The sequence below is a fragment of the Symphodus melops genome (assembly GCF_947650265.1).
Source record: "Symphodus melops genome assembly, chromosome: 6".
Taxonomy (NCBI): Eukaryota; Metazoa; Chordata; class Actinopteri; order Labriformes; family Labridae; genus Symphodus; species Symphodus melops.
In genome coordinates this window covers 4,178,682-4,204,509 of record NC_136696.1, presented here as the reverse complement: position 1 = coordinate 4,204,509, position 25,828 = coordinate 4,178,682, and the positions used below count along the sequence as shown (strand labels likewise).

At 40.2% G+C, this 25,828-nt stretch overlaps 3 protein-coding genes across 3 annotated transcripts; 1 reads left to right on the top strand and 2 right to left on the bottom strand.

Moving 5' to 3' along the window:
• Positions 1–793: 793 nt before the first annotated feature.
• Positions 794–7,148, top strand: arl2bp (ADP-ribosylation factor-like 2 binding protein). Its single transcript, XM_079346494.1, has 7 exons — positions 794–902; positions 1,072–1,141; positions 1,947–2,008; positions 3,018–3,124; positions 3,242–3,327; positions 3,514–3,610; positions 3,711–7,148. Exons 1-7 carry the CDS (start codon positions 884–886, stop codon positions 3,789–3,791), a joined length of 522 nt encoding a protein of 173 aa, XP_079202620.1. The 5' UTR covers positions 794–883; the 3' UTR covers positions 3,792–7,148.
• A 1,119-nt stretch (positions 7,149–8,267) lies between these two features.
• Positions 8,268–15,845, bottom strand: pllp (plasmolipin). Its single transcript, XM_079345717.1, has 4 exons — positions 15,322–15,845; positions 11,711–11,884; positions 11,204–11,317; positions 8,268–9,504 (listed from the first exon to the last, which is right to left on the bottom strand). The coding sequence occupies exons 1-4, from the start codon at positions 15,484–15,486 to the stop codon at positions 9,397–9,399; spliced, it is 561 nt and encodes a 186-aa protein (XP_079201843.1). The 5' UTR covers positions 15,487–15,845; the 3' UTR covers positions 8,268–9,396.
• Positions 15,846–18,248: 2,403 nt separating this feature from the next.
• On the bottom strand, positions 18,249–24,433 carry LOC306825979 (putative polypeptide N-acetylgalactosaminyltransferase 8). The gene is made up of 11 exons (XM_079346982.1): positions 23,944–24,433; positions 22,954–23,203; positions 22,411–22,577; positions 22,024–22,207; positions 21,040–21,237; positions 20,680–20,794; positions 20,401–20,586; positions 19,764–19,901; positions 19,420–19,515; positions 19,160–19,327; positions 18,249–18,971 (listed from the first exon to the last, which is right to left on the bottom strand). The coding sequence occupies exons 1-11, from the start codon at positions 24,140–24,142 to the stop codon at positions 18,837–18,839; spliced, it is 1,836 nt and encodes a 611-aa protein (XP_079203108.1). The 5' UTR covers positions 24,143–24,433; the 3' UTR covers positions 18,249–18,836.
• Between the last annotated feature and the right edge of the window lie 1,395 nt (positions 24,434–25,828).

Here is a 25,828-nt window from a genome sequence, read left to right as displayed (position 1 = left end):
CATTTGAACACAGTCTCTATGAATCAATTCTTCTCTGTGTGATTAGGTTGCAGATGTAGGAGGGGAGTGTCCTGAGTGTGGCCTTGGAAATAGCAGTTCACCAGTGTCCCGACCTCCTGGTAGACAAAGAAGGCCATCCCACTCACCATGATGGATCCGGGCTCCACAGTTAGTGATAAACCTCAGAGAAGCATGATAAGCAGCGTCAATCTGATTTAAGCACTTAGCTGAAGTATATCAGGTCTCCATAATCTAAAGCAGATTTGATGGAGTTCTTTGGTCATGAAATGTGAAAGTTGGAGAAATGTGCAGATTCTGTGGCATATGTTCTTAACTCTCTACACACAAACTCCTCAGAGGAAAGTTTGGTCCCTGTAACGCAGTTTGAAGATAAAATGTCAGGTGAGAAGTTATGGTGGTGGGACTGCATCAGTGACAGTTATTCTCCTGGTCACTTTCTTCGTCCAAACGGTGTCCAGGGACCCATTTTTCAACTTTGAGTAAAGTTTGTGTTCAGTTCAGAAAATATTGAATAGAGTTTGAAATGTAACTGAATCTAAATAGTGCACCTTTCAGGAGGAGCTTAAGAAATGTGGAGATGCAATAATAAGGCTTGAAAATGTTTAAGTGTTGAGGAAGGGGAAGTTTCCAAAAATCATTTATGTAAGTGTGTTTCTCTTTTTAGTAGTCAAAGTGTAATACTGTCGCTGATGCTCTTGCTCAGTAGATGGCGGTAATGAAGGCAGCTCAAAAAAAAGAGGAGGCCGGAACTAAAGTTCATTGACTTTGTTCCGCCGGAAAGATAGCACAGACGCACACAAGTTCGACGTTTCCTTGGTAACCACATTACGTTCACAATTTCACCTGTCAGCTTAATGAAAACATGGACGTTCAGGAGCTGAGTAAGTACACACAATCCCCTCATGACTATAAACACTAAAAACAAAGGTTCGTTACTGAAGCTAACATCAGAGCTAGTTTACTCAGGTGTCTGAATGTTACAGCGTGTTTAGTCCGAAGATAATCTTTAGCTCTTCACTGAAGCGCTCATATATTTCCTTTTCTTCCCAGAGGTCTGGAGCTGTGGGGACAACATGGTAGAGATGGTTGACATGGACGAAGAGGACTTTGTTCCGTGCAGGTGGGTTGATCAGACTGTGGAGCAGTGGTGTCCAAAGTGCGGCCCGGGGTCCATTTGCGGCTCTTGAGGGTATTTTTTGTGGCCCTCAACTTCAATCAAAGAATCAGAAGATTTTAGTCCAAGGCCTCATTCAGAGCATATTTTGTTCTTTTTCTTTTTATTGTTAGCGAGGGCTGAAATTGTTTTTTCTTTCTATTTAACAGCTTTAAATTATTTTCCACTTTCTTGTTTTGTTAATTATGAAAATTAACTGATGCATAATTTGTGCAGAAGTCTCAAGTCAGGATTTATCTACTGTAGGTGACGTCAAGACTAGAGTAGCGTTTGCTACAGCTTCTTTTGAAGGAGCATTGTGTTGGATAACGGCAGAACTAAATGCAGTTCTAGTCCTGGATGGTCTGTATTTGTTTGGACCAGAGAAGTTAGGCGGCCGTTTTGGACGCCCCTCAGTTTGCCAGATATGAAAGCAGTTATCTCATCTAACCAAAAGGTTTGGCGCCAATGGAAGCATGCAGTCGAACTGGTTCAGATAGAAGTGATTGTATTAAAAATGCAGCGTTGTCATTGTAATAGTTGTGTGCTCATGGAGATTCATGTTTCGCTGTGTTCTTGATCAGCTCAAAACTTAAACATTTCCATTTGCGTACAAGCCACAAACAGCAACTCAACCCTGGTGCTGCTATGAATGTAATGAATCTCCTACAGATGGTGATTTTGTTGACTCAACATTTGAGCTTATCAGTTGACAGGTTTCCAGAAACACCACTTTGTCTCTGTGTCAATAAAACAACTCCTTCTCCTTTAGTTCCTCAGCTGCAGTTTCTCCTTTTGATGCTGTCATTGGCTGCATAGAGGACATCATCGTGGGTAAGATTTCTCAGTCTTTTCTCAACTTCGTTCAGCAAACAGTCAGTACAAAGGGATTGTCTTTGTCCTATATTTAATGTCACACCTGTATGTGTGCATTAGAAATTGTGATTGAGGCTCACTCACACTCAGCAAAGTTGTCCTGTACCGTGCTTAAAGGGATCCTTCCCCCATTTGCATTAACCTCTTTATCATCAGAAACCTGGTAGTGTTTTTGAATGGTTGTGCATCCTGCCCTCATTTCCCCTCAGGCGGGAAAGTCTCCATATTTCTTTACAACTATATCACTAATTCCTCATGTTTTTGAACCACTGAAGCTACAGACCTATCACAGAGTAGTAGGCGGGACCTCACTCCCAGAATCTAACAGCAACATACATCATCTTGCTAGAAAGCTATGCTAACACGCTGTGTGGAGAAAGCTGAGAAGAACCAACTTCAATCATTTGTACTGCACGAGGGACCCAATTTTACTACAGATTCAGGTTTTAATGGGTGAAATATTCCTCTAAGCACGATTGTCTTCCCTCCCCATTCCCCCACTGCCCTGCACTCACAATGCTCCACGACCAGCCGGGCTCTTGTACATAATTACTTAATACATCCATGAAAACAACACAACTTCACATCATTATGAAGAGTGCTTAGTTTACGGGACAGACGGACTCGATAAAATAAATGAAAGGGACACGCAGTGGAGTTTAGTCATTATATTCAGATACAGACAGGACACTCTCGTGCTTGTGCTCGTGTATGAACTCTACTGTGTCAAAGCACACCTCTTCAAAGTGTGCCAGTGCCAAGGAAGTGTACTGTGCTTGAGCACAGATCAGAACACTCACACGAGTCAAACAAAATGAACTTTAGGGATGAATTGGCTTATGCCTGGCACAGAGTGAGTGCACCCTTAAAATGCTATAAATAAGTCAATATCTTGTCCCTTTTTCAAGTGGTATTTTGGAATAGTGATGAGATAACCAATTGATGCTAATGATGCATTTTCCTTTAGATGAGGAGTTCCAGCAGCTTCAGAAAAGCTTCATGGAAAAACACTACATGGAGTTTGAAGACACAGAGGAGAACAAGCTCAGCTACACACCAATCTTTAACGAATATGTGAGTTTCTGGATATCTCTCTGCAGTCTTATGAATATCCCACCCAGGAATAGGATGTAGTATCATGTGTTTTTTCCGACCAAATTCATAGTTCACACGTCTTGGTTGTTTTTTTAGGTTGACCTGCTGGAGAAACACATAGAGCAGCAGCTGACGCATAAGATCGCCGGCTTCAACATGAAACATTTCATAGAGCTGCTTATGTAAGATGTGACTTTACTGCTTGTGCCATGAAGCTAGTTTGATATGTCTTATACTTTGTTATTGATTTTATTGAAAGTAACTTGTCAAAGTGTTCACTTGTTTGGCGCACTTGTTGCTCCTAACTTGATTGTGCGACAGACCACTAGGCGGCACTAACGTGCTCTGAAAAAAACGTCCATCTGCAGGCAACACAAGGAGGCGGTACCAGGTGACATTTTTGACTTGCTGCTGACATTCACTGACTTCATGGCCTTCAAGGAGCTGTTTCTGGATTATCAAGCAGTGAGTTGTCATTTGTCTGCTGAACATCCTTTAGTATAAGTGATTGTACTGATTTGAATGATAGCTGTAACTCCAGTTATATGAATCTGTGTGCTTGCAGGAGAAGGAGGGTCGAGCTCTGGATTTAAGTGAAGGACTGCTAGTTACATCTCTGATCCCTGCAGGTTCTGAACAACAGTGAACAACTGAAGTGACACACAAACTTGAATGATCTCCTCCTCCATGCTCCTTTTTATCTGTGGGCCTTCAGAATTTCCCATTTCTAAATCATTTGTTTCAAACTGATTGGATGGTTGTTTGTGCCTGTGAAAGTCATTTTAATGTATGTTGATTTATGTCAGTGTTTATAAGGGTGGAGCTTAAAAAATAAGAAAATAATGGAAAATATATTTTTGAAGTTCTTAACCCCCTAATCTGTTCCTTATGATAAAAAAAACAGCAACACTGTATGCAAAGTTTGAATCATGAATTTTTATTTTTAGGGGTAGCTCAAGTGCCTAAACAAATAATAGTCTAACAATGTCCAGCAAACTCTGGATTAATTGTTTTCATGACCTTCTGTTTCCTGCTATCAGGATACAATCCGCGATGTTCCTCAACAACTTGCAGAAGGAATTGCAACTGCATTTCATCACAGGTCATCAAGCCACTGTAGTCCTGAATGAGTGCCACTCCACGTTCTGCTTGAAGAAGCTCAAATGCTTCTGTAGCCTACTCGTAATCTTCTCGGTCGTGCCACAAGTCCGGATCAACCATGACAAATCCATCTGGAAGTTCCATCATTTGGATCAGTTTCATTGACTTTGCTGTGACAAAGTCTTCTCAGTTCTTGTCCTTGAATGAATCCAGAGCAACAGCTATTGGCTTGGAATGATTGTGCTCTTGGTCTTCTTCTGTCTGCATGGCACTAACCGTCAGTCTCTTGGTTGACGAGCTGAAGCGACTGTCGAAGAAAGCCAAGCCAACAAGTTCCTGTGACAAGTACTATAAGTGTTTGGAAAACTTGTGTGAGGCTGACTTTGAGGTTGCTGAATGCACCTGAGGCCTGAGGAGCAGAGATCCAGGCTTTCAGGTAGACGCGTACTGCGAACACACACATCCCTTAATCCTCGCTCTTCTGTGGGAGTCAGTTTGAACTGAGCCTTGAACATCCAAATCTTAAGACTTTATATAACTTTGGACTTCTGGCGGCGTGTTGCATTGCACCAGGTGACATGAATCACACTCCTCGTGCAGGAGCAGCACAGAGAAACACAATCACAAGTTCCAAGAATTCTTTATAATCATCTCTCGGAAGACTCTGCTCAAGATGGCATAATCAATGGTGCTTTGCCGTATGTCTTCCACATGACCTGTCACATCATCAGCTGCAATCCCCGGTTCATACTTAGCGGTTTGAATAAATCCCCAGTATTCCTGGAACCGTTTGAACAGTGGAACCTCGGGAAAAGATGTGGTTCCCATACACACTTGGAACACTGTATCGATCATCAGTTCACCACATCATAATGTGGTGCCTACAAGCCAGTGACAAAAGCTCTTTCTCAAGCTTCTGCTCGAGAAGGACACAGGCACCAGCAATTTAACCAGTGTTTGAGCTGGTTGTGGTAAAGCACACAGCTCGGATGCTGTCTGCTATGCCCCAGTCATTAATGGCTCAAGCCTGGCAACTGTAAGTAGCTGAGAGATTCCTTATCCTGAAAACAATACTGGCAGACGATCAACATTCTCTTTTCCAATTAGATCTGGAATCAGTTTGCCATTCCAATGAACAAAGAGGGGAACATTACCCTGAGACTCTGACTTTATGTTTGCTTCTCTCTGGCCTCTGTTTTCTACTCTGTTTCGACAAATTGAGTCTCTGTTCAGAGAAAGGTCATCAATGTTCTGCCCCAAGCTTTTGGCAGTTTCTGCTTTGATAAAAACAGCCTTGCAGTCTGACACTTTTGTGCGGTCTAGAGCAACTGTGAGTTCTGTAGTAATGACAGTTTGTCGCCCCCTCTTTCTTTTCTGGTGCATGACTTGTGATGTCTCTTCACTTTCATTGTCCACAGTTTCCATCTTTTCATAATCTTCTGTTGAGCTGGCATCAGAATCAGATGAAATCAGCTCAGACGCTTCTGACAGTTTCATTTGTTCCATTTTATGTCGCCTGGCTAGCATTTGCTCCTCTCTTTCAAATGGTCTTTTCTCCTTAGCAGCAAGCTTCATATCTAATCAAGCCATCGACCCCCTTCTTCCTTTTTCTCGCTGGGCTAACAAGAAGTCCTTGTCTTCTTGTAATACTGACCTTTTGGTCACAGCATGAGCGATATCAAATAGATCTTCAAGCATGGAAACGAAAGCGAGTTGAGTCTGTGATGTTCGTGTTTTGTTATTTTTCAAAAGTCTGTTCAAGCTTAGTTTGACAGTTTGATGATCCTTCAGCAGGATTCTAGCTTTGTCAAAAATATGCTATTTCCCTGATGGTAACAGCTGACGAGTGTCTTATAGTCTCTTTTAGTTCGAGGTGGCGATGTAGGAAGAATCCAAGAGCCATGCGTAATGATGGCAACTTGCTGCCTGTCAACTTGGCCGCAGCATCACCAAGGAGATATAACTCGGTCTGAGATCTTGTTGGTTTTGCCACAGTTGACATTTTCAATGATAAATTAATCTGAAAATACACTGTTAGTACAGTAAATTATGTATTTAGATGCAGCAATGGCAACAAACCCACCAAATAATTTACTAACTAACATAAGTGAGGCTTCACAATGTGTTAACTTAGCTTAAATAACCATATCTAAACAATTAGTTAACAAATAGCATTTAGCACAGTTAGCCCGTTTTTCCCTACTGTACATAATTGATTTTAACCCTAACATATTTCAGTAGGATTTGCTCACAGGTAAGTAGCCTACAGTAAATTAGATATTTAAATGCAGCAATGGCAACAAACCCACCAAATAATTCAATAACTAACATAACTGAGGCTTCACAATGTCTTAATTTAGCTTATATAACAATAGCTGAAAAGTTACTTAACAATTACCATTTACAATATTAGTTAGCCCGTTTTTCCTTATTGAACATAAATACTTTTAACCTATTTTTAAGCACACACAAAAAAAAAAAAACATAAACAACTTGGACGAAGTTAGTAGCAGCCATACTCACTCATAGATCTACTCCAAGGATTGGACAAAAAACTCTGTGGTGAAGTAAATAAAAAAATAAAATGGCAGCTTCAGCTTTGGGGTCTAAGAAACTTCAATCATTGAGCTACCCCTAAATATTGTTCAATTGTGCTCATTTTTTGCCAGATGTATTATTTTATATTTAGGAATAAAATGAGAGGTTAAGAAGTTCACATTTCGAAAGTTCAAAAATAAGCTTCACCCTAGTGTTTATATTTACCGTTAGACATAAGAATTATAGTTTAACGTACAATGTTCAAGTGTTTTTTACATGACGTTATGTATTGATTCCACTGGTGAAATGCTGTATTGACAATTGTATGTAGACTATATTTTGAAATAAATAGTTCAAGCCTTAATTTGAAATCAACACTTGATTTATTGGACAAGGTGCATGGTGGAGCACCAGGACTCGCCACAGAATTTCACCAGCATACTTGTTTATGTACAAAAACACAAAATTCTTATTAAGGCACATACAACAGGAGCTCAGCACTAAATAATAACCACAGAAATATGTTATACATTTTCCATGGCGTTATGTCTCATTTGTGGAACCACGTTTGAATCATTAGAATGGGTGACATCCAGCAAGAATGCTGCATTTTTATTATACTTAAGAGACTAAAGTACACTAAAACAGTACATCAGTTTCATTTGGTACATTCATCAGTGGTGCTTTTTCTATGTCCACGTTGATTAAATATAGGTTCCTATATGAGGTACACAATGAATTGAAATGGATATCTGCAGGACACAGGAACCACATATATTCTTTACAGACCATGTTAAAAGGTCAAATATTATCCTGCCTTCCAATCGATTTAATTGTGTGTGTTGAGTCTTGTTCTAAATCCACTCTGATCCTGTATTTGATCATCCCTATAAATCCCTCTATTTCAGCCATTCTCAGAACAGATTGCTTCTGTGTCTGACCATGTCCCCTCTCTGGAAGGGCTCAGATGTACTCAGGCTTTCTCGCTCCATGTCCTATTGTTGTCAGTAAGACTCTGAGGGAAGAACAAATATCTAGCTGTGGGAGTGTCAACCACCTGGGGGAGGGGCTACTGCCTTTTGTGATGTCATGAAGGGAAACTCTCCAAATTGCCTGTTTGAGCACACAAAGTGGAGCAGGCCAAAAAGCAGAGGATGAACTTTTCTCATTATTGCAGACAAACAAGGGACCCATATACGTGTTAGAGTGGTAAAGTGTATTTTACATAATATGTCACCTTTAATTAATGTGAGAATCACAGTTTTTTCACACAGGACTCAGGTCTGTACAGTACAATGTTTGGGCAGTACTCACCAGCATAAACAATGCTCTGTAAACAAGTAATACTCAACAAGGATTAGGGAATGGTGAACAATAAAGATTTATTCTACTCTATTAAATGTTATAAGTAATTGTAGCATGGTGCAACAAATATAATGGGAGGCAGATAGCCGTCCACCATTAGTCTCGTTTTGCCCTGAATTTCTGCTTGCTAAAGGAAGATTTTGCTTGCCGCAGTCGCTATGAGGGGATTAATGTTGGCTCTCTCGAAATAGTACAACAAAGAGTTGGTTGCTCATCGTGCAACGTTTAATTTGGCGCTACATAAAACTAGATTGATTTTAATACATGTTTAGGGTCTTTGTCAAGTTTAAAGTGTAGGTGTGTCACCTACTTAGGGGAGGGGTTTCTGGCCTTTGTGATGTCATGGAGGAGAAATGTCCAAACAGCCTGTTTGAGCACACATTTTCTGAAAAGTAGAGCAGGTTAAAGATGGAGAGGTTCCACTTTAGTTATTATCGGAGACTTTGTAGACAGACTAAGGACACATGGTGTTCAAAAAACATGCTACAAGTTTAAAACCATATTGTTAAAATGAAAACTTTTCATCAATGAAGTGGACCATGTATAACTTTACAGCTTTACACCAACATTGACATTTAGATACATTCTCCTATCTATAGAGAGCGATAGAGACTTTAGTGCTTACTTTACATGTGCCCAGTGAACACTTGCCTGGATTTCATTGTTAAAACTTGGTTCAAAACAAGTTGAAATTGGGTCTGAGACCAAATCTCAACTAATTTTCAAACAGTTAAAATAATAGACATTAATATATGTAAAGATCGATTCAAATAATCAATTCTTTAAATAATCATTAGAAAACTCTTTTGAACAGAAAAATGCTTGCTGGGTAAAGACACAGATGGCTAGGTCACCTAGGTGAGGTCACAAAACCCTCCTACCAGCCAATCTAAAGTGTTTTACTTTAACACATCATCACTTGTTCTAATTGTAAACAGAAGTTGCAGTTTTTCAGTTTTTATGTACTTGGCTTTTCTTAGCTGGAAAATGAATTAAACTTCCCCAATCCAAGAAATTAGCTGGTGTGGCAACTGAAGTTACCCAACAAAGCCGACATCTGATTGGATAATCCAGTGCTGGAAAACAATTTAATCCCATGATGTGAATGAAAGGTCTACTGAGCTACCTCTGTCTTGAAGTTAAACTACAGGCAGAATTTGGGTTCCAGAGTCAACAGTCATGGTTAAGTGGTAGTATACAACAGAGAAACCATGACTTTCTCCTGATCAGCATCACAGTTTTCCGTCCTAGGTCGGCACTGAGTTGGTGGCTGCGTTTCCTCCATCCCCCTTCCAGTCCAAATAGGAGAAGAAAGCACTGGCACCGTATGCCACTGTGACCACAGCAGCGAAGAACTGAAGAGAAAGAAAGGCAAAGCAACGCGGTCAGATAGGAGGGCAAAAAGATGAAGTCACGCCTTCAAATGAGTCCATGAAACAAGAAAAAGATGTCGGACCTTCAACATGTGTCATAAATCACAGATGCATTTATATTATCATGTGTTCACACCTAATAGGATTTCAGGTAGATGTTTTTTATGATTTTTTACAATGCTGTAATCAGTCACTAATGGTGATGTGTCGTCAAATGGCATGAAATGGAACCGATAAGAGTATGATAGTATAGGCCTGTGCGTCTTAAATGCTACTGTTATAAACCAGAATGGACTTTCAACTGTGGGACAAACTGGTGGTCTTTGTCCAAGTGTGAACATTTCTGTTTGACATACAAACACACACATCACCTCTGAAACGGCTGCCCGAGATCTACATCCCTTTTTTTTTTTTTTGTTGAACATTTATTCTCATAAAAAGTGAAGGGGAGAAGTGAGTACTCCAGCTGTGGTGCAAAGGTAAATGGACTTTTAAACAAAAATGAACTGATGTGATTTACAGCCATGTAAGCCACCCAATAAATAGCCTCTCCTCTCTGCCTCTCTTTAAGTTTCGCGTGAGTGTATTCCGCCTCTGGTTGATGAGCAAACATGCCATTGTACTGTGTACCGATGAATCACATCAAACAGTGCGGGAGTGGAAACCTGTTAATTTGTACAATCATCTGACTGAACTTTTAACTTTACAGACAAAACTGTCATAGTTAGCCTTCTACGGGGACAATGAAAACGTCCACAGTCCAGTCCTTGATGGCTTCGTCAAACGGTGTGAGGAATCTTATCTGCAGTTAAACATCAAACATTAAAGATATGATCATCGATTTTAGAAAAAAGTCCCACACTCACTCTCATTAATGGCCAACCAGTTGAAAGTGTACAATCATACAAATATCTTGGGAAAATTATCGACTATAAAATTAACTTTGAATTGAATTGTGATGTTGTATATTAAAAAAGGGCCCCAGCTTTTATCCTGTCTGAGGAAATTGGCCCGTTTTCACATTGACAAAACCACAATGACCCTTCTTCATCGTGCTTTTGTCGAGTCGATTGTATCTTGTTCTGTTTCTGTCTCTCTGAAGAACAGAAACTCTCTGAACCAGATGGTGAGGTGGTCCAGTAAACTGATCGGAGAGCAACAGCTGAGTCTGGAGACCTTGAACACCAGGCAGGTTGTGCGACTCACCGGCTCAGTCTTAAAAGAAGAGTCCCATCCTCTGCTCTGTGAGTCTCAGCTCCTTCCTTCTGGACGACGTCTTTCAGTTACGAAATGCAAAACGAAGCACTATAAGAACATCTTCAGAAGAGAGTCTGAAACTCCTTTCAGAACTCTTGATCAGTGACCATAAAATAGCAAGAGATTATTTGTGACGGGCTCTAATTTATCTGGAAAGTTTGGTGAAGATGAGTGGGGGCTCCCTGGTTAGCAAAAGAAGATAATTTTTTTTCTGTATCGCTACCTCCCAAAAAAATGTACAGGGACGTATCCACAACACACAACAGTGAAAACCGAAGTAAATGCAACTGTAGCGTGCAGTGAAGGATATAAAGGAGGTCATTGTAATGTCCGGGTTAATGCATTCTGACTTTATTTCTTCTCACCTGCAATGTACGTATGTGAGGATGTGTGAAAGTGGTGTGTGTGGTGTTAGGCGTCTTACAGCAGCTGCTCCAAAATGTCCATGGTAATAAGATCCCAAGGGATGCACAGATGCTGCATTAGCCACAAAGGCGGTCAAATAAAGGACTGCTGCTACGCCGTTATACACCATCACCTAATAAAAAAGAGAAAAGACAAATTATCCCCTTTAAAAATGTGTTTTTCATCTCAGTGTTTTAACAACCAGGGTTGAAAAATGAATGGAAGTGCCTGATGTTTACCAACAGTGAGTTCCCCATTCACTTTCCTCGAATTAATCCTGAGCTACTCTAGAACATGTGAAGAGGAAGTACTCATTATCTACTCATTATCTCGTGGTTACTATTTGTTTCCCACTAACTTTACAAAATATGTGTACCTTATTGTAACATGTAACCAAATACATAGTGTTTCAGTTTTCAGGACCTTAAGCCAGAGAGGGTTTCAAGATTTACATTTATATTTCTACTAAAAGTTATTTTTTGGGCAATATATGTGCCTTAATATCACCAAACATTTTTTCCCTTACTGTCAAGGGCCAAGGGATAAAGGTGAGTTTTTCGTGGGCCCCGAACAAAATCATGAAGAAGAGGATGGTGGTGAGGATCCACAGAGTGACGGCCACAAACATTACCCAGCCGTACACTGGTAACACTGCGTAGGGGGTGCTGGCTATCAGTGCCCAGTGGAGCAGCCCCAAAACCTGCAGGGATGACAGAAAGACAAGACAGATCAACAATGAAGAAAACGATGACGTGTGAAGGACCCAAAGAAAGGTGCCAAGAGGATAAACGGTTCAACTCAACTGTTAAATAAACGAAAAGGACAATACATGAGTGTAAATGAGAACACATATGAGTGGACTTGTAGCCTCTTTAACAGAAAATGTAAATGTTAGTGTTATTTAGATTTTCATAATGCTATATGACCAAAATGAAGCACAGTGGTTCTTTAACACAGAGACGTCATCCAGACAGAAACCACACTCCTCCTCCTCCTTTAGCGTCTGTTTATCTCTCTGCTTGTGTCCCATGAGAAAGGGTATGAAAGGACAGTCTATGAAAGCAGTGATCGTGTTTCACTTTTTACACACCTGATACACACACACACACATACACACACAGAACGGGCACTGTAGCGTTGACCTTTACAGAACACCTTCCCATATAAAGATCTCAGTCCTGCTGAACTTCTGCTTAAAACGGTGAGATATTAGAGACTTACTAAATAGTGAACAGACTTGAGCTTGTATAGAGCTTTTCTCTTCTTCTGACTACTCAAAGCACTTTTACACCGCAGGTCACACCGACAGTACTGTACACATTCTGATGGCAGAGGCTGCGATGTAAAGTGACCATCACAAGTAACTAATCCCATCATACGACATTGACAAAGAAAGCAATTCAGGGTTTAGTGTCTTGCCCAAGGACACATCGGACATGTTGCTCTTCGTGGGGTTTGAACACATAATAAATACTGAAGGAAATGTTGGTCTCCCACCATTTATTCTTTATAATTCAGAAAACAGAGATTAATGTATAATTGTTGTTGATAAGAGGAACGTGTCATTTTATTGCCCCTGTTTAAGCATATCTATCTATATGTTCACCTTTGTACTCTGAAACAGGTCAGTATTTATATATTATGCAAATGTGTTTCATAATGCAGAATGCATGGGGCCTTTTATTTATCAATATTTGATGGGCAGATGGAAGTTTGAAACAAGAAACCAGCAGCTCTATGAAACAGTCACAGATGAAGGAATGAAAGGAAGATGTTCAAAAGTCTTTTTTTAGTAACTCTTCTTTTGCTTCTCTTCTGGTGCTGCTGTTGCTCAGGTATGCAAAGAGGAAATGTCAAACTATACTAAACACATATATGTAAAGTCTCTGACACGCAATGCTCATTTGAACTCTTGATGCTATAAAATGTGAAAGTCTGACTTTCATTGCCATTCGTTCTTCCAGCTGAAATATTAATTTGTTTTCTTCTGAAGCCTGACATGGTTGTTCAGTCAAATTCAACTGTTTTCATCTTTTTCTAAAGAAAAATGATAAAACTATTTTCAATCCAAAAGTTGGCGGCCTTAGTTCAGTTTTTGGAGTACACCTGTCACCTGGAACGATCTAAAGACAATCCAGATACAAAGTGAATATATAGGCTATGTTCTCTTCTCTAGTCCTTGAATAAAACAGTTTTTATGCACAAGAAGAGGAGTCGACCGGCCCGTCCATGTAAACCTGATGTAAACACAGCTCCAACAACAACACCACCATTAGGACTCCTCTTCCCCAGTTCTCACTCATTGTGGACAGTCATGACTCAGAGAGACATTTAAAGAGGATATACTTGATTTCTGCTATAATGTTTCTTCTTCTTCTATCTTCTATTTCTTTCATGGGACATGAACTTCAGGCTCCTGGGTGAAAGTCATCCAACCACCTCCTCCATCTCTCTCACTCTTTATGCTACGTCAACAGCCTGGGGCTTTTTGAACAGCCACAATGATTTTTACTTCTACATGAATAATTATCTCACATATGACAGTAAAACGTAACAACAGGTTAGCTTACAATAGCCACCAACACATTCATCTAATCTTATTGCAGAACAAGAGTAGAACAATTGGTTCTCTTGAATACATGGGCTGAAAAGATACCATCTTAAGGCTTCATTTGTAAGGGAAATGTTGAACTAAGCTAAACAAAGAAGTTAATTATTACAGAGTTATAAATAGTAGAGCTCGAAGTCATGGGATACCTGACACACCTCACAAACCTACTTCACTTTGCTAAAGCTTACTACAGTACTGTCAAATGGTAGTAAGGTAACTCGTAAAGTGAGCAAATGTTTGACAAAAATCATTTTCAGAGAGAATGTTAAATGTGGTCTATAAGAACTGAGCTATAAAGGTTCAGTGTAGTAGTGGATGAGAGAGGGATGAGAGAGGGGTGAGAGTCTTCAGGGGACAAAGGTCGCCTGCACCTATCAGTCCTCCAGCCCCTCACATGACTACTTCTGTGTGGACAGAGCTCAGTGCAAATAAATCAGTGGAGGGGGAAACTCTGTTCAATCTTACAACCAAAAATCAAAACAAACCAGACCAGTCCTGTTGTCTCTAAACAACATTTTCATCAACACAACTATGTAAACAAAACTTCTTCCTGATCGCATGTTCAGATCTCAACACAGAGCCGCAGCTCGTCGTTGACTGGACTTGAGAGTGAAATAACCCAGAGCACATACAATATGAAAGGCTCTGATCAGGGTCAGGCAGCTATGTGCTATGGTCATGGAAATCATGCATGTTCATGAGGTGGCCTACACACAAATAACTTCATCAGAATATACTTGCACAGTTATTCCCTTAACCTTAAAAGAAATTATAAATACAACAGGTTTAGAACGGATCCTGGATTAGCTATACTCGGGGCGCTGATCGCCTAGTGGTTAGTGTGAGCGCCCCATGTACGGAGGCTACAGTCCTCCAAGCAGTCAAGTCTGGGTTTAAAACTGATCTGTGGCTCCTTCCCTTGCATGTTATTCCCCTCTCTCTCTCTCTCTCTCTCTCTCTCTCCTCGACTTCTGATTCGATCTTTCCTATCTCTAAATAAAGGCATAAATAGCCCCAAAAGGATAAAAACTCTATTACCCAGAGTCTATCCGCACAAAGGGTTAATATGTCCAATTCCTCTTGCCTTTAAACTTTATAACTCAAACATATTAATGAACCAGACTGGTGCACTGAGTAGTTGTTGGTTTGAAGATGAACAACGATTCTTCATTGTTGATGTCTACATTCAGATGTTGTTAATATGCATGTGTATAGAATTAACTACACCCAAACAAGCGCACACCTTATTTTTAGGTAATCATTTCTAAAAGCTGTACTGTGCTTTAATAAAGTTAAATTTAGCATTGGAACTGGTAAAACTTGAAACTTTGTATGTGTGAACATTTTAAAGGAAGACTTATATGAGGAGCCGCAGACTTTAAGAGAACTAAAGAATAACAGAATAAAGCTTGAATCATTTATAATTTCACTCAGAAAAGAAGAGAGTAAAACAAAAACAGAAGTCGGGGTTATACAGTTAAACAGTTAAAATGAGTCAAACAGAAGAGTTTAGGAAGGTTACATACGACTTCCACCATCATGAGGATGGCTGGGATGCTTTTGATGAAGGTCATGTTCATCCTACCGGTGACGTTAGAGGCCAGCCCTCGGAGGCTGTTGCCCCCCTGCTGAGAGGTCTGGGCATTGGAGGAGCCGGTTTCTGTGTTAACCTTGGAAGGGAATTCTGCCATGATTACGCAGCTTACACTAAATGATGGTGTTCAGTCGATTGAACAAACAGCTGAAAAGTCCCTCCCACAGTTTTTATATTCCTCCAAATATTCCTCAGTGTTGAGATTCAAAACCATTGACGACATCCACTGGTTACGTAAAAGAAAAGGTAAACTTTGGTACAAAACACAAAAAAATTATTTAAAACAAATGTAAAAAGTCCAGAAAGTAAAAAAAAAACAAAAAAAACAAAAGACGAGTCCTCCAGGGAAACCTGCAAGTTCAGATATCCAATGTTCACTGTCTCCACCTGCACAGTCAGGTGACAGGTGTCTAATGGTGTTGGTGCGTCTCTTCACTGCCCCTCTTCCTCTCTCTCTCTTTCCCACACGCACACGCATACGCACGCACGCACACACACACACACTAACACACACACCCGCGCACACAGTGTTTCATCATCTCCCTACCTCTCCCTCTTTTTTTTCTCAAGGCCCTTCCCTAGAGGCCTCTCACCTAAGTGACTCATTAACATGTTTGAATACAGGGAGGAGGTGGAACAAACAGGCCTTCACCCAGTGACACCCTGTTGGTATGTGTGTGTATCCACGTGGTTGAAAATATGCAGTAAACTTCATAAATTACACACATGTATATATACAGACTGATGTGAAGCAGTGAAACATTAACTAAAGCTGCTAAATGAGGGAGAATAGTATGTGTTTATAAACTCAGCAGATACTTCTTTAAGCATTGTGTACACAGACCAGAAAAAGCCTCCTGGCTGTTTTCTGTGGCTGGCCTGGAAACGCCTCACTTTCCATTAAATGTTGAGAATTCAAGGTAACAGTTGTAGAAAAAGTTTAAATTGCTAGATACAAACATAAAAACTACCATTAACCATAAAGCTTCAAACATATGCCACTAATATATTGTCACTAAAGAAATGCCTACAGTGTTTAATATACAATAGACAAAAACAAGTCTGGATTGAACCCATTATGTCTGGCTAAAGATGGGAGCCAGGGTAGAATAAAACAGAGTAAACAAAGTAAATGTCAAGCAACTTTTATTTAACGACAAGAACCGGATAGGGAGAGAAGCATTTCATCTGCAAGGAAAAAACAGTGTTGTCAGAAGTGGGATTCGAACCCACGCCTCCAGGGGAGACTGCGACCTGAACGCAGCGCCTTAGACCGCTCGGCCATCCTGACATGGAAAACATACCGAGAGAAGTTCACTTATTGAATCTGAAGCATACTTTCAGTTGGATTGTCCCACATTGTCACATTTCGTGTGAAGTTTAACGCCTCGATGTTTTAAAGAGCCCAGAATAACTCTCCTGCTCCCTCTGCTGGTTGTTTGGTAGCATCAAACATCAAACCTAAACCTTGTTTTGAAACCATACACTCCGTTTAGCAGCATTGTTTGTTTTAGCCACATAATCAAATTATTTTTGCTATTTGTGTTTTTAAAATATACCTAAAAGTCCATGCCCGGAATCTGATCTGCGACATTTGGGTTTTTGTTGGGCCTCTCGAACATCTTTGGCGCCCTCTGTTGGTGGCTTAGCTGAAGTGCTTAAAACAAAAATGACTGCGTAGAGCTGAAATCAGATAAGATGGCTTTTTTATGAGCAAGAAATGTAAATTGCTTCATGATGTCTGACTTAATCTTTTTTTGTTTTGTTTTTTAACATTTTACACTTCCCACACTTGTAGCTGGTCAAACTTATTTTATAGGCCCAAAGTTTCGCATCAGAGACATGTGGCGGTGATGCTGTTAAACAGTCTGACTGCAGATGGAATAAATGACCTGCGTAGCACTCAGTCTTGCAGGGTGGGTGTCTCAGTCTAGTGCTGAAGGAGCTGCTCAGGGCCCCCACAGTGTCATGCAGACAAAACAGACAAAACATAAAAGATCAAGCACAATACTTTGGTTCTCTGTCAAACTGACACGATCACCTGAGTTATGTTTGGTTTCTCTTCATTTATTTAGTGTTGTCTGTTCCTGTTTTATTTTGTTCTTATCCTTGTCTCTGTCTTCCAGATCCTGCTCCTCATGCTCCTGCCTGTATGTCAGCTCCGCCCTGATTTCCTGTCACCTATGTCTCGTTATCCCCTGATTGTCTGTGCATATATCCCTGTGTTTCTGCCCTCCTGTTGCCAGTTCGTAGTATGTTCTTGTCCCTCGTAATAGCGCTTTCCTTGTAAGTTACTAGTTATTAGTTACAGAGCCTCCCTTTCGTTCTGCCTGACCCTTTTGGATTGTTTGCTTTTTGGACTGCTTTTCTGTGTACTAACCTGGACTGCATTAAACTTTGCCTTTTTCTGGAATCCATGCTGTTTGAGTCTGCATTTTTGAGTCCCTGTCGTACCCTGGTGGTTGTGCCTTATGAGCTGGTATAGTGATGACATATTTTTGTAGGCCAACCCGAAAGAAATGGTGCCGGTAGTTTCTATGGAATTTTTGCATTTGGATTTTGGATCATTGCAGAAAATAAGCTCTGTGTCAAACACAAGTTTCTGATGCGTAGCTGTTTGGTTAGTTATATATAGTTAGGTGTGTAGCTGACATGATTGGAAGGTGAGAGAGATTTAACCATTCATCAGGATGCTTAAAACCCGCCTCAGCTCTCAGCCTGTTGTAGAGACAGGATCTGTTACAGATGGCTGACGTCACTCAGGCTTCATCCATTAATATATACAGTGTATGGTTGGAGCCTGCAGGTCGATACCATGGACTCTTACAGTATGGTTGATACTGTGTGGTGCTGGGTAGCTTTGGTGGATTTTTCTTTATTTCCAACATGTGAAAAACAACAAAAACAATAAAAACAATAGCAGTAGTTAAAAATATGTAGAAATAAAATAAACACACAAAAGAAGGAAAAGTCAAAGTCGTTCATACGCTAATTATTCCCATCACAAGAATATAACTAACTACTTATTTCCATCACCAGTAGAAAAAAACCCCACAAGCTATATGAAGCTGTTTGTTCCACAATTTCAAAACACATCTTTCCTGTTTGAAACACGAGGGGGGCTTTGGGACTGAAGCCCCGTTTCCACACAGCAGTCCGGTCCAGTACAGATCGGTACAGTTTGGTACGGTTTTGTTCGGTAAAGCGGGAAGTGACGTTTCTTTTGACCAATCAACAGACTGCTGTGTTTAGCTCCACCTTTTACGGTTGGCTCGATATTCCTGGCACCCCAACAGAAGTATCCCAACAACCCATGCATGCACGGGGAGAACATGCAGACTCCACACAGAGAGGTCATGTCCGACAGGATCTCAAACCAGTGCAGCCAAAAGCTTATTGTACTTCATCAAGTTGTCAATACCTTGTGTGTTCAGTTTACACACTGAGCTAAAAACTTGAGAAGAGATGCTGGATCCTCCAGCTCTGTCCGCTGCACTGCTGAATCATGAGTACATAAAAAAGGGCTTCTCCCTGAGCGACCTCAAGACATCTGTTGGTCGCTTTGTTTCTGATGGCTTCACCCTGCAAATGTTTCATCGAGAGAGAACAGCTTTTAGATGGATGCTTAAGAACACCTTAACACCTGAGCCTCTGCGGAGGTTTAATCACTACTTCTACCTGCAAAGATGCAGTACTGGATTATTTAAAAAAACAAAACACTCCATGTATTGGGCAAAATAAAACTGAATTGCTGCCAGCTGACATCTGACCTGTTTGAAGTCCCAATGCATGTGAAGCTGGTTTTGTTTGGCCATCTGACAGTCCTGCAGGGTGGGAGTACTGCCTGAGCCTGGATCCACCAGGCAACGGTTGTTGTTATATTTGTGAGATTTCAGTCCCCCGATGATGATTTCACTGTCTGTGTTGTAGTAGCAGAACTGGTGAAAATGAAAAAGTTATAATTCAGTCATCTTATTTACCATTATCATTATTGGAAGGCTCACTTGTTGTGCTCATCTTCATGGCCTACCTGTGGCTGCGTGAAGTGGCATTCATACAGGATGGGGATGTTTCCAGGAACAGCTCCCTGGTCCACACAATACTGCTGAAGAAGGTTGTTCTGCAGCTGGAAAGATAAGGGCCGTGTTAAGAGAGGGATTTAATGATACTAATGATCTTCTTTGAGCACTCTGCAGTAGGACATTGTATTGATCAATGTATTACTCTCATGAAGGACTTTTTTATTATCGTAGGTCTTTGAAAGCTTCCTGATCCTGAACTCCCTGCGCATGTTCACTTAGGTATCTAATACTTTTAAATACATACACAAATATAAAGTGATGCATCAGCAAATTAATGAAAATTGGTCCTTACCACACCATACCCTAAGATGTTATCCCATTTTTCCAGACTCGGATAAACATTTTCCTGGTACCACTGGAAGGGTTTACATTTCATCGTTTCCCTGAGCTTCTTCCTCTCCGACACGTCTCCGATGTCAATGCCATGATTCTGTGTGTCATAAACAGTGGAACATTTGAGTTCATACATTTGAACATTTTTGCTCTAACATCAGCTTTTCACGCTAACCTTGCTGAAGTTTGATTGGCTGCTTTTCCACAAAACTGACTGAGAGAAAGAGTGAAGTGCAGGGCTGAAAATAAAAGTCAGCTCTGTATTTGATGGTTGCTTTATTTGTACCTCTCAGGATACATTTTGTGTATGTATGCTGTGTAATCATTGTGTTTTCTGCCGTCTTGCTTTTGCATCAGAACACATCTTTCTTTTGACTTTATTTAGCTGTAGGCCCCACCCCAAAAAAAACAGTCGTTATGTCGTGCACCCAGAGGTTTAAGTCCTCATTGCAGCAGCAGTGGGTTTGAATCCGACTGAGGCCCTTTGCTGCATTTCGTCCCCACTTTGTGCACCTGACACTCTTCAGCTGTCCTGTCCAGTCGAGGCAAAAGGACAAAAAATAATTACAAAAATGGAAATATATAATAATGCTAACCTTAAGAGGAAGGTTCCAGGCAATGGCCACATTCTTCTTGTAATCATCCATCCAGATTTCTGCAGCCCTTAATGCATTTCTCCTCATTGCAGAGTCCAGATCAGGTGCATAAGGTTTATATGCTCTTTCAATGTGAGCGACCCGGGAGCAAGGCACAACCTCGACACTTCCTCCACACAGCCACACCTGTGCAGTCGAAGTAGAGGTCAGAGGATTATTAGTGAAGAAGCAGATCTTTAACCTTTATGTTAAATCCTAAAAATGTGTTTAACTACTCACACGAATCCCAAGTTCTACATTTTCTCCCCCGTAAACTGTCATTCCTCCATCAAGCCCACCAATTTCTCCAAGGAAGCTTCGGTCTGCGACAAAAATGCCCATAACTGAGGGGCTCCTGAAAAGACATGAGATGGCTCTCAGGTTAAAGTTTTTTGTAATATTATGAAGCAACTAAAACGGAGAAATAATTTGTTGCCATGAAACTACCGAAATACAATTAAATCAAGACTGAGATAAATCTCAACATCACTAAACCACATTAATGAACACAACGATATTTGTCTCATTTTCAAAACACAACAGTTTCTTAAATCTTGATTTTTAAAGGACCAAATTCTAAGGAGAATATATCTGACATACTTCCCAGGCTGAGATTCGTCATCCATCTTGTACCACTCTTCGCCAAAGCGCTCATACATGCACCACAAAGCCCAGTCAAAGCCATGAGACGCTGGGACGTATCTTTCCACATGAAGGTCATCAAAATGGATTTTATCAAAGACAGGGGACACCACCACTGTCCTGTCAGCTTTGATCCTGGCCAGTAAAGGTTCTGCCCTGGACAGGACGCCAGATAGAAACAAGAGTGAGGGGCAACACTTCACAAAAGGTCCACACATGTGAGGAACCAGCGAATGAATGAGGAAGAACTACAGGCAGATCAAACTCCTTATCAGATTCAGTAGAGTAGCTAATGCCTAAATTAAAATTGGTAATACAGTCCAAATTCAAAATTGTGGAGAGCGCTGTCTTCCTCTTGCCTTCCTCCCCTGACACGTAGGTTGCCATGACAACGACATGGAAGCTGCATTGTTTATCCAAGTTTTAGCACATTTCTTATAAAAGCTTATAAAAAGTGCTGAGGCTTTAAAATCAGATCGGCGCAGTTATTTCTGAACCTGTTCGCTTGACAACTTCCATCGCTGCAACACCTGGTTTTCTGTCTGCAGATCTCAGGTCTGGAGCTTCTTAAACTGGCATAATTTTTAGCATAATTTTTGGCATAAGTTTTATTGCTGCTGTTTGCTTTATTTTATTCATTTGTTCACTAAGTTATTTGTCGATTTCTTTTTCTCCTATTTGGTCTTTTCTCATTGTAAAGCACTTTGTTACTTATTTTTTTATTTATGTGTTTTATAGAGAAAGTTGTTAATATTATAAAGAAACGTTGAAGAGATGCATTATGGTGGATACTAAATACTGAATCATGACTTTACACTTGTTTATTTCATAGTCAGTAACTATAATCGTCCAGTTAACTGATGGTTTATTCTTGTATTTCTATGTAAAGTGCCACCACTCAGTGCTCAAAGGATTAACCCCTTAAATTTCAGCCTTACATACCATCCCTCTGTGACTTCAATATGGGCATCCAAGATGGCAACAGCCTCCCCTGTAGCATGCTGCCAACCCGTGAGCCTGGACTGGGACAGGCCCATTTGACGCTGATGCCGGATTTTCTTAATGAGGCCAGGCTGCTCCTTGTGTATCTCACCTATGTAGTTTTCTAAGCGTTCTCCAAGGTCATCTGAAAGTAAAGATCACAGCCAAATCTGGGAACAAAGGTCTACAGGTGACTTACATAGATAACATTTATAAAAAATCTACCAGTGCAAAGTGGCAGAGTGATTAACTGTCCAGAGGTGTTCAACGTAGATCAAAAATATTCTGACATTTTTTAAGGTGAATAATCATGATTAATTAACAAAAAAAAAAAAAAAGTCCACTGACTGTAAGTGCTGCAGTCATCCACCAGAATGATTTCCTTCAGCAGGTGATTTGGAGTGCGGTTGATAATACTTCTTATAGCTCTTTGAATGACAGAGAGAGCCTCGTCTAAGTAGATCAGAACCACGCTGACATTCGGGAGGTTTTTCATGTATTTCTTTGTCCAGCATCTAAAATGGTGTGACACGTATGTTCCTTGTGTGTTAAACATACCTGGCCTATAAAGCTGATTCTGATTCTGAACACTACGGCAATCATGCTGCAACTGAAACAAATCCAGATAACACATGAAACAGCAAAAAGGATCACAATTATTCTTATTATTTCCATTATCATTATTCTGCTCCGGTGTTATTCTGGAAGTTGTGGTCCACTTAGTAATCCCATCAAGCCCTGAGTTCTTCCATTGTGTGGTCATGCAGAGTTTTACTCTCGCACACACTGTTTATTTCCAGAGTTTGTTTGTGGTGTTAAAGAGACTGAAAATGTGCCAAAAAGCAAATGAATCCATGAAGACCCTTTATTAACCTGTGTGGAAGAAGTTACCTGTGATCCCTTGTTTCTGGAAGCTTCCTGTCGAGTGGCAGCTGATTACTTTGGAAGGCGTTGTATCCATAAAGATGAAACAGAGCTTCAGCCTCTTTCTGCTCCTGCTCTGACAGGCCGTCGCCCCACTTCTCAAACAGGATGGAGTTGGGATACAACTTCGGCTTCACCACCTTCTCTTTTTCTTTGCTCGCGGTTTTAACAAGTTCTTTGTTGGAGCTCTTTTCATCAGCTTTTTGTATCAGCTTAGCTTTGCAGTGGTGATAAAAAGAGAGAGAACATGTTAAAATGGATGGATGGATGTGCTCTCTCTCTCTCTCCATGACAGATCCTAAATGTTGTAAGCTTTATCTTTTTCTATTTCTATCACTGAATTGTTTCTTCACATGCTGAACACAATGCACTCACTACTCAGAACATCGATACCGGCTCCCTCTGCATGACTGATATCCAACATAAACTTACAAAAGAACTCAACAAAAGTACTTGACAGTTTGATCAGGCACTTTGTGGAAAGGTTAATCACATTACTCAGAGATACTTTTAGCTGAGGTGTATCTTATTTTACTAAAGCTGCTTAAAATGAAACTGTGCTGAACTTGTTTGTCAAAAAAAAGGACAAATTATGTAAGCTATAGTATCTTTAAGATTTTGCGTAATGTGAAATACGTGAAGTTGGAGAAAAAATTTGATTCTGGTTCAAGGAAAAAAGATTTTAAAAGTTGAATTAATCAGATAAATCACTGCTGCGATGTCCAGTTTAATCGCATCATTTATTTCTACTGAGCAATTTTACATTTTAATTTAGATATTTTAGGACAAAGGGGTCCTTCACCTGTGTCTATTTTGCTATTTTGCTTTGTTTTAGCCTTGTAAATGTGTAAACATGAGTGTTCAGTTCTTTCTTTTTAAGGATCAAGAAATCGATTCATCGATTCATGTTCAAAACTTCACTGAGACAGAACTTTGAGAAACGACTTCTCTGCTCACCCAGCTTGTTCAGCGTGCGTTCAATCCTGTCCAGTTTTCTCCCCAAAACGTCTTGACCGCTTGAGACCACTTCTGGATAAGAGCTGTCAGATTTCCTACTTACAGTCGTGAAGATGATGACGTATACAAAGAGGAGAAAGGATCCAACTATTCCACCTTTTAGCAAATACGTCTTCATGGTGAATCGCTTCACTGTCATTCTTTCTTCTGTGACAACAACTTTACCTTTCCAAATTTTACAGCTCCAGAAGAACGAGAGGGAGCGTCGTCTTATCTGAAAGATAACACTCTCTACCTCTGCCTCATGCTCCTCTTGTAACTTTTTCAGTTTTCATCTACTTAATGCCTGATTGAGTTCGAAGAGAGCACAATTCAATGATGCTTACATATGAACAGAGTCAGTACCTCTTTTTTCTTTCAATTGCACTATTGAATCCAGAGAAATAACCAATCACAGTAGCTCCCTGATGTAAAGCTAACGAGGCGGACTGTGCAGACACTATCATCTAACAATATATCAGAGGTTTCAAAGTACATGCCTGTATTTTCAGGCAACAACACTTTGATTAGAGCGTGTGTTATTGTTTTATGACCTCTAAAATTATTTGACGGGATTTCAGGCACAAAGCTTCTTCAGACTGGAACAATCTACCTCCAAATAAAAGAACAATAAACTCACTTTACCTCTTTAAGAAAGCACTACTACCTTTTTTTTTTATTTTACAAAACCATGCTCCTGCCTCTAATCTCATCTTGCTACCATAATAATATATCTTTGTCTTGTTGATTGCACAATATGTCATGCATATCTATCTCTGGTGGTGGTTTAGCTCTTTTCTTTTTTTTTCTTTTTAAAGGTTGCAGTTGTTTTTAATGGAGAATGAATGTTTTCAAACTGGCAGCATGACACAGCACCTCCACACCTCATGAACAGATGATTTGCTTTTTTTAAATTACTTTTAACTCTGATTCAAGTGCATAAAAACGATAAAATGTTAAATTGACCATGAACGAGGACAGAAGATAACTGAAGAGTGTTTCACACTCATCCATTCATGTCTCACTCCCTTCTTCTTCCTGCACAGGCGATCAGCAGATCAGGAGCATTTAGTCTATAAGAACTTCACAAAACCACATTCTGACACAAACTCTCTCGACCAATCATCCTGCTGCTGTTAAAATGAAAAATCTGTTCTCCACTGTCATGTAGGACTTGGTAATATGGTCTAAGAATAAAATCCCTTTTTTTCTTTTACACCACCTGTCTTTTCTTAAAAATCTACCCAGAGAACAAGAAATGTATCAAACACGAATTATTTGAATTTCCACAATATTTTGCCAAACTTTTTTTTTTTAAATATAAAAAGTGCCTCTTGTTCATTATTTGTAATGACAAGGCAAGCTCAATAGGCTAAATAATCAAACATTAGGTGCTTGTAAATAATGTCTTTTAAATGTCATTTTTACAAGTTGTTAGCAGGAACACAAACCAGTCTCCTGCTACTTCCAGACGAGGAGAAATAAACGTCTCACTTTGATTGGTGCACGTTGCCCTGTTGATGTTTTCACTCATTTTCCAGGGGAGAGGATGTTACTATGCTACGGGAACCAAGAGAAGCAGCTGAGGTTGTTTACCGTAATTATCCATGTAAAAGCGAAAATCCAGTTACATTGTTGTTACTATAATAATCCAAAACCATGTAGTCCAATGAACCTGAAAGAAAAAAATAAAACATCTATTGATTGCCCAGTACTGCTGTGATCCTCCTACTTCCCCCCACTCGCCCTCATTCCATCTCAACTATCAGCTACTGGATCAGCTACTGAGAAGCCCACTCCATATTATATCCTACATAATTCCATCACAGCCACCACCAGTGTCTGG

Coding starts and splice junctions, on each gene's coding strand:
- arl2bp (XM_079346494.1), top strand. Junction 3,125..3,241: donor CACCAATCTTTAACGAATAT/GTGAGTTTCTGG, acceptor TTGTTTTTTTAG/GTTGACCTGCTGGAGAAACA. Junction 3,328..3,513: donor CATTTCATAGAGCTGCTTAT/GTAAGATGTGAC, acceptor GTCCATCTGCAG/GCAACACAAGGAGGCGGTAC.
- pllp (XM_079345717.1), bottom strand. CDS start 15,486: ATGGCAGAATTCCCTTCCAAGGTTAACACAGAAACCGGCTCCTCCAAT. Junction 11,885..15,321: donor TCCTCATGATGGTGGAAGTC/GTATGTAACCTT, acceptor TCATCCCTGCAG/GTTTTGGGGCTGCTCCACTG. Junction 11,318..11,710: donor TTATCCCTTGGCCCTTGACA/GTAAGGGAAAAA, acceptor CTTTTTTATTAG/GTGATGGTGTATAACGGCGT.
- LOC306825979 (XM_079346982.1), bottom strand. CDS start 24,142: ATGACAGTGAAGCGATTCACCATGAAGACGTATTTGCTAAAAGGTGGA. Junction 22,208..22,410: donor GGATGACTGCAGCACTTACA/GTCAGTGGACTT, acceptor CTTTACTTTCAG/ATGACCTTGGAGAACGCTTA. Junction 19,516..19,763: donor ACATCTTAGGGTATGGTGTG/GTAAGGACCAAT, acceptor TTATCTTTCCAG/CTGCAGAACAACCTTCTTCA.